This window comes from Poecilia reticulata, linkage group LG15 (assembly GCF_000633615.1).
Source record: "Poecilia reticulata strain Guanapo linkage group LG15, Guppy_female_1.0+MT, whole genome shotgun sequence".
In the NCBI taxonomy this organism is placed as follows: domain Eukaryota; kingdom Metazoa; phylum Chordata; class Actinopteri; order Cyprinodontiformes; family Poeciliidae; genus Poecilia; species Poecilia reticulata.
Window position 1 is genome coordinate 17,875,417 of NC_024345.1, and position 8,392 is coordinate 17,883,808.

Sequence of the window (8,392 nt, forward strand, 5' to 3'; positions counted from 1 at the left end):
GTGTGTGTGTGTGTAGTCTCATTTTAACACTATTACTGAGCCGTCCCTGGTATGATTAGGGATGAAGTTCTGAATTGCAGCACAGACTGTTACCCGTTTTCTTTCTTTCTGGGGGGAAGAGGCGTACTGTAGTAGTCACAGACTCGGCGTGTGGCGCTGTACGTCGTAGACGTTAATCCACACGCTGAATGTACTCCGATAGCCTCTAGCCCTGCCAACATCTGCTGTGCCTTGAAAGAATAAAGACTATAATAAAAACAAGAGTCGACATGTTTTTTATGCATAAAACCGAGGTCAGAAAAGCCGAGCTCCTCTCCGCCTCTCATGTAGGTTTGCAACGTTTCCTCAGTTCATCTCTGAATAACATCACCAGCTGCATTTCAGAAGATGCGTTCATAATATAACAGATGAGTCATGTTAACAAAAAAAATAAATCTAGACTTGTGTGGCACATGATTGAAAGGTAATTTATTACATTTTCTTCATCATACATACAGCATTTGAGCTTTGGACAAAAGTCTCATTTAGATTTTGGGATAAAAGTTGACACAAAAATAGCAGGAGAAAATTCAGCATGTAGAAAGGCACCGCAAAAAGGTTCTTCAAACAAAAAGCTAATCTGGCAGCCTGGATACAAAGACAACAATTAAACACAAGGAGGAGTATAAAGATTTTACAATAAGGCATCTGGTTTAGAGGTTCTTACATTATCTTCTTAAATAGGATGTTTTTCTAATAGTGACTAAAAATTCTCTGCTCATAGAAAACAGCTGGATTCAACAACATGTAGTTTCTACAGTTACTCCCAAAAAAAACACCCGAATAACTAAATCGGACACACACCATCCCAATGTCACACTTTTACTGTGTTCTTTAAATAATACAGTTTTCAACATGCTTCCCTCAAGTCTCCTGAGCTTGCAGCTTGTGCTGTAGTGTGCGTTTACAGAGCTCTTACAACTCCTCTCACAAGGCCACAGAATTAAACGCTGAATGTGTGCAGACATATCTGCATCGCAACCATTCAGAATGTAGGCAGTACATACATTTTCACCCCAAAGTTTCATCTGAAATTATTATAATAAAATGGGCTACCTACGGTAGTATCATGTAAAAACCTTTTCAAAGGTATTCCTTCAAACTCTTAAGGCAGCGCGCAGACTGTAATGTTCAAGTTCAGAGATGTAGCATAAAGTAAGGCAGGGAGCTTGCTTGTTTTTAAAGCAAAAAATATTCCCCTTCTGCAACATTTTGAGCATGTTAAAGAAATACACGTGCGTACATATCGACTGATGCAGCAAATGGAAAATTCTCCATATGATGCGTTACATCTAAACCCAACAATCAACAGAAATCACATTGATTTTAAGGCTTCCCTTTGCAGGCCAAAGTTGTTCAGTCATGTAAATTTAAAATACAATACCAAGCATGGTTTACGTGGTGTAATAAATAGCTGTTAGAATGCAGAGTTCTTCATTATTGACCATGCAGATGTAGATAAGCAAGACTTGTTGCTGACTCGGCAGTGTGGTAACCCTCGCTCCCCTGTTTGGTGCATCGGAATGCTGAGCTTTCCTCCCTCGCTCAGGTCCGGACCTGGAACTTTCCCGCTTTAGTCACATATTTGACCCCTTTAAATGGTTTGTACTTCTCTCCATACATGTCCAGACGACTCACTTTGAGACCTGGAAAAAAAAAAAAAAAAAGAGGGTGGAAAGCCCTCTTTTAGCAATGAATTTACTGCTACTTCAAACTTTAAAATCCTAAAATTAGTTGCATGGAATACTGAGTGTTTGCTTATAACATTGCATCATTTTCTTTCTATAATGAAAAATAAAGACTCACTTCTGAGGCTCTAAAGACAACAATGTCCGCTTCCTAAAATCTCCTGCAAAATTATTGCATGGTAATATTTTTTTTTTTACCTTCCATGAGATAGTCATGGAAAGTAACATATATTATATACATATATATACAATATATATATATATTATATGTATTATAATATATTCATTATAAATATTCATATTTATAATACTTATTGTTATTTTCATAGCTCAACTGCTTAATATAGTATTAAATAAGCAAACAAGTAATTTTCCTAAGTCCAAAATGAAATCTTAAGGGTCTGCATTGGTTTATGCTACATTACTCACAAAAAGTTGGAGATATTTGGCTTTCACGTGAAATTTCAGGATAAACCTAAACTTCATTAAAACGTTCACAGGTTCACTTAATGTCAGCTTCTTTAAACATTTGAACGCACTTCTAACTTTCCAACGTTTCACTTCTTTTTGCGCAACTTGCTGTTCTTTAATAAGGAGCTGAACAACAAAATTCACAACAGGATTTAAACACCCCTCTTCATTATGATGTTCACATTCTGACATCATGAACTGTCACCATTTAGACACATCAAAATGTTAAACTTCAGTAAAAGCTCAATTTTAGTTCCTGCTGATCTTTGATCCTTACCCGATATGGCCAGCTGTTGTATCTTCAGATCAATGTTGATCGAGGGGTTCTCTTCAGGCTTCGGGGCGCCCGTCTGAATGCTGATGCTTCCTCGCAGGTTGGGGAGCTTCTGGGGGTTAAGTTTCCCGACGTCCCAAAGGACCGCCTACCACAGAACGAGTGCTTGAGGTCGGGATAATACAACAAAACGCCGCTTTTATTCTCACCGCCAGGTTCTAACATCTGCACTGACCAGCCGGTGGTGTATATAAAAATGCTTCACTTGCCCTCCACAATTACTAGCATGCCTGGCAAAGACATGTCAAATGTCTTTTGATATATTCCCATTTTACTGCAACAGGATAATTATATTCTGACTAAGGCTTTATTTAAGAGTAAATTTATTTATGCATTGAGGGAAAAATTATTATTTTCAATAAAAAATAAACAGTGCCATGTACTAACAATGTTCCCTCTAAAGCAGCACCCTCACTCCAGTAGGTACATGGGGACTTCTCTACATACTGACCCTTTGTTTCACCCCCAACTCATTTTCAGCATTTGTTATTAAAAAACTTAATCTAGTTTCAACTCATAACACATCAAAGTCCCAATAGAATTTTGAATGTCTGTGTTCATAATAGGACAGATAAGACAGGGCTGCATTCGAGTTCCTACCAGCTTTTACTTCAAGCATAGCATCTATTGCTAGCATATTAAAGCCCGTTACCCTTCGTCATGCATCACTGGTGAGGAAGGCCATGCTGGCTGATTACCTTGGTTGTTAAGTCAAAGGTGTAGGTTCCCTGAGTGGCTGTGAGATTGACACTGAGCACAGATTTAGGCATTGGAATAGTGACCGTCAAGTTCTCCACCGTCTTCCCCATGGTCTGCTTGGGCCCAATTGTGATGTCCAGACGACCACAAGAACCCGTCTCTAAGAAGCTGATGTTCTGCTTCACGTACACCGGGATGGCTACAAGACTGGGACAGGGAACATAGACAGAACAGGCCTCCGTCAGCAACGAGTGGACTCTGATTAGCACCAGGCTTCCTACTGGATTCACACATGAGAGTATATTTAGAGAATATGCTCTAATACACATTCTCCATCTAACCTGACTGACCTTGAGGAGAAATAAAAAGAATCATCCTCTAGGTCAGGGCTGCTCAATTACATGTTAAAATGGGCCAGATTTTCTCACACAGAGATTTCACAGGGCCAGACATTGTCAACTAAGAATTACAACTCAGGAGACAAAGCAATCTGCTGCATCATGGGTTTACTACAAGTACTGCGTTCAAGAATTGTCATTTTTGCTCTAACTATTCAAAGCTGAAAAGACATTGAACAAAATACCAGGAGGTGTAATTTTGACAAAAAGTGGTTCCAAAACGTAATAACTTTTTTTTTTTTAAACTTCACCATAATCCAGTTTGAGACAAAACATAGAAAACTCAAGATGGTTTTGTAACTCAATGTACAACACAGGGACATCTGTGCTTACTTTTGAGAGCTGACGTGATACGACATGAGCCTGAAGTTTCCGTCTGGCGGGATGAAAGACAAGACGCGCTCCGACTCCCAGCGCTTAAAACGCACGCACGGGTGGAAACTCACGTCATCAAGGAGTCGTGGATTCTTCAAAGATTAGAAAAAAAACTCGGTTAATGGCGCACCGTGTCAAATACAACAACTAGCGCATGCTGAAATAAAACGGACCCCACCATGAAGGACAGGGTGAGATCAGGCATTCCAGTGAGCTTCACACAGGCCTCAACCACACCCTGAATCTCTGCAAAGACAGTCGTACCTGCAGAACACACGATTCTAGTTACATTCTGAAATGCATTAAAACCTTTAGCAAATATATTTGACGATATCGTTGAATACGCTTATTTGTTTTACCCGATTTGTCAAGAATGGCATCAATTTCCTCTATCACATCGAAATAAGCCTCATTATTGGTGTATTTAACACCTGCCCGCCTCCAGGGAACGTTAGACAGCTGGCCTGTAGGCAACGTTCCCCCAACGTTGCTGCCTCCTGGAAAACACAGGACGCAATTAGGAATAAAGACTTTCCATATAGTTTGGCTCTTGCAGCCTCAGCTGACCTCTGATTACCTGTGAGCGTATTGACGACCGACCGCAGGATGGTCGGAGGCCTTATCATCTCCTTGAGGACGTTGGACTCTGTTGCCAGAGGAAACCCGTTGTCCAGCATCTCCTCCAGAAGCTCGTAAACAGTCACCGTGTTCTCCTTGATCACAACCTCTGAGCAGTCCCCAAAGTAATCCTGTGGATAAAGAAGAAAAATGTCTCACCGAGGCCAGAACAGCCTTCTCGGCTCCAGGGGTCAACATGTGGAATTTCTTACTGGCAAAACAGAAGATTAACTCTGACTGGTGTCTCTTTAGAGTAAAACTGAAGCAGGTTTTTCAGTTTTTAAATTGTGGGTCTTAATGGACCTTGCTCCATATCCTTGTATAACTATTTCATTCTGTAAGAAACTGAGGTTTACGTTTTCATTAGCTGTAAGGAGTAATCATTCAAATTGGCAGAATTGAGTCACGCAAAGCCGACGACGATAGTGGTACGTTTGCAGAACAATTCCTGTTTTCTACACCAAAACAGTGCGTCATTGACAAAAGGAGAAGCACAACAAAACAATTTGATGCATCATGAATAAAACCACATGCACATGATTCCTATCAGTTCTCCTCTGCCTGCAGTACAATGACTTATCGTTTGGAAAACTGCAAGATATCCCTTGTACATACAGAAGTGAAGGCATGAGGAGTTAGTGGTGTCGAGGTATAACATCGTTTTAACAATTTTTGGTTTTAAAACCACTAAATTGTTCTGTAACATTGTTTCTCTGTTGGAGAGTACTTTTAAATAAAATGCCAGAGAAAGTTCTGGAGTGACATGAGTTTTCTTCAGCTTTATGGCATATAAAGAAACATAAGAACTGTCCCTTCCCCCACTTGTTGCTGTGTACTAATTGGATCTATTCCCCAAACCCATCAGAACCTCCAGGTCTTCTGTTGATGCTTAAAATGAGACATAAAACTCACAGTCAGGCGTTAAGTTATTTATTTATATTATCCCTCATCTTTGGAACATTCTTCCTTAAGATAACTTTTGGTATTTATTATTGTTTGTTTTTGTTTTATTTTACAATCTTTGCACATTTCAGCATTTGCTTCCAGTGCTGTCAAACTGGACACAAGTTTGTTTAATCAGTTCTTCATCCTTAGTAATTATTTGTCTACCTATTGTTTATTTTTTTTTATCTACTGAATATCATGTTAACATGATAACATGTTTTTAAATGTCTTGAATACACTTATGGACATGAAAAATGCTCTATAATAGGACTGATAGTGCTCACTAGCCGGCTGGGTGATTATAACCGTAACTAAATGCATATTTTAATTTAGCAGGAAGAATAACCCTTGCTTTTCCACTCAGAATAAAAGTAATTAGCTATACATTTTTGTGGAAGCCCAATTAAACTATAGTATTTTCTCCTCCCAATCAATACACATTAGAACCTAATGCCAGTCCGTGACTGCAGATACGTTTGCAGTTGTAAATGTGTGTAAATATTTTTAATAAATACACGGCTAATGCAAGGCAAAATACATTTTTCAAATGCAACACAGGAAACAAAGAGTGCAGGGAAAAAGATTCCAGGTAAAACATTTGCATAACAACCTCCAACATAAAACCACCGTGCATCACTCAGCTAACATCTGTTGTCATCTGTTTGCTAAGATCATTAAAAAGGTGTGGCTTGATAGTTTTGTTATGCTTCTACTTTTTTCAAAGAATAAAAAACCTTAAGACAAAAATACTACAGCTTCATGACATGATCACAAAAATTAACACAACTGTATAACTGATCTATACGTTTTTATTTATTTTTTTTAAATAGGACAGCAGCAACTATCCATTCTGCTGCAAATTAAAAAAAAACGAATTAATTATTACAGGTATGATCAATTTAAATAGTTTAAACTCCCACCTGAAAAGTATCTGCCACCCTGTGCAGGAACTCAATGACAAAGAGTGGGGGGACTTCAGTCTGGGTAACTGAGAGGAAGAAGAGTTTGCCCCTGTAGATAGAGATGAGATAGTGGTGTGGGGTCTGTAACACTGGGGCCACATTCTCTGGGTCCCCTGACTTCTCCTTGGCCTCCAAAAAGTAGTCACACACACTCCTGCTAATGACACTCTTCCAGTGCTTCTCCAGGAAGATGTCTCCAGAGTGGCTGATCAGAAACAGACTGTTGATCATCTCAGCAGGAACAGTGAGGTGATCGTTGTTGGTTTGCTACTGAAAAAAATTAAATAGACCAACTAAGCATCAGCAGACTGACAAGCATAACTTGTTCGCGTGTGTTTTTATAGTAACTGACACGCAAAATGTTATTATTTCAAGTTGTTAGCCAGCTTTACTTCCTGTTAAGTCAAATTAACTTTCGCATCAGTTGACTTCTCGGTCTGGTTAGCAGTCGGACTTCGCACATATTTACCAGCTTTACTCTTAAAAATAAAAATAAGTTAATCGGACACTTACAAGTGTCATGATTATTCTAAAGCTTTAAACATAATATATTAAAATGAAAGTTGTAAGATTGTAAAAAGTTTACCTGCTAACTGCAGCTGATTGTGCTGACAAGATTTGATGGAGACGCCTGCAGATGTTTGCCCCACGTAAACTCAACTGGGTGACGTGTAAAAAATAGTTAAAGTCACAAAATAAAGCCTACTTAATTTTTTAAAAAAGTGTTCAAATATTTCTATGGGTTTTTTAAAACTTGGAAAAACAATGAGTATAGTAGACTGACTAACTTAAAGATTTTTTCACCTCTTTTATAATCAGGCACAATTTGTGGGCAGCTATAATCCGGTGCTTTGCATTTAATCGTGGAGATATTATTCCCTGAGTAAAGTCTTGCAGGTACTATTTGTAGTTCCAATAGTGGTAAACACTTCCTTTTCTTTCAGGGGAATTCACAGGCCATGTTACCATGTTATATTTTTAAGGCTATGTTTAAGTAGTTCCATGATTTTGAAGCTTATAAACTTAAAAATCAGTGTGATAAGAAAGGGTCATAGAACGTCTGCCAGTTGATATGTGGTTATATTATGGTGTACGGTTATATTATTAAGGTACCTTAATAATTACAATGTAGTTTCTAGTTATATTTGGAGCCAAATTTGCCATGAAACAAAATACATTGATTAATTAGTCATCATTTATACAAGATGTGCTGGTTCAAGTTGTCCCTGCATCCCCAAAATAAATCAAAAACAAACATGGAGAAACAGCAGTCCGTTTTAATGCTCTTCTGATCTTGAACAAACTTCCAGAAAACTGAAATAAAAATGCTTAAGCATTAACTACCTTTAAATCAAGGTTAAAAACTCACTTATTTTGAGATTTTTTTTTAATTGTTCTAGTTATATTAACTGGAACATTCATTTCAGTTTCAAACTTTTTCTTACTTTCCTTGGTGTGTCACTGCAAGGTACTTTCTCAATTATATAATGAAATGTGCTATACATGGTGTTGACATGTGCTACATAGATAGAAATGCCTTTTCCTAAAACGTGGTTTTATTGTATGATCTATTACTTTGTGAGAGTTTACTAAATTACTTCATAGTCCTGCTGCAGAACCCTAAAGATTGTTCAAATTCACTTGTTACTGAAGAAAACAATTGCATGGAAAACAAAACACGTGCAAATGAGCAAACATGCACAAATATAAAATAAGAAATCGTTTAATTAATAAATATAGCAATTCTTAAGTGAACAAATACATTTTAACAATAAACCTCATATTGTCAGTTAGTGGAGAAGTTATAAATGACTGTGGATGTGACACAAAGATTAAAACATACGAAGACACAGTAAAATTAAT

The 8,392-nt window shown here is 37.9% G+C and overlaps 1 protein-coding gene across 2 annotated transcripts; it reads right to left on the reverse strand.

The window, feature by feature from the left end:
* Positions 1-441: 441 nt before the first annotated feature.
* Positions 442-7,333, reverse strand: ap3m1 (adaptor related protein complex 3 subunit mu 1). 2 transcript variants are annotated; one of them, XM_008429767.2, is made up of 9 exons: positions 7,116-7,333; positions 6,488-6,796; positions 4,582-4,753; positions 4,364-4,501; positions 4,183-4,268; positions 3,963-4,096; positions 3,231-3,438; positions 2,476-2,620; positions 442-1,685 (listed from the first exon to the last, which is right to left on the reverse strand). In XM_008429767.2, the coding sequence occupies exons 2-9, from the start codon at positions 6,758-6,760 to the stop codon at positions 1,585-1,587; spliced, it is 1,257 nt and encodes a 418-aa protein (XP_008427989.1). In that variant the 5' UTR covers positions 6,761-6,796; positions 7,116-7,333; the 3' UTR covers positions 442-1,584. The 2 variants fall into 2 exon arrangements, with proteins under 2 accessions (XP_008427989.1, XP_008427988.1); XM_008429766.2 differs by having other exon boundaries at positions 6,488-6,799.
* Between the last annotated feature and the right edge of the window lie 1,059 nt (positions 7,334-8,392).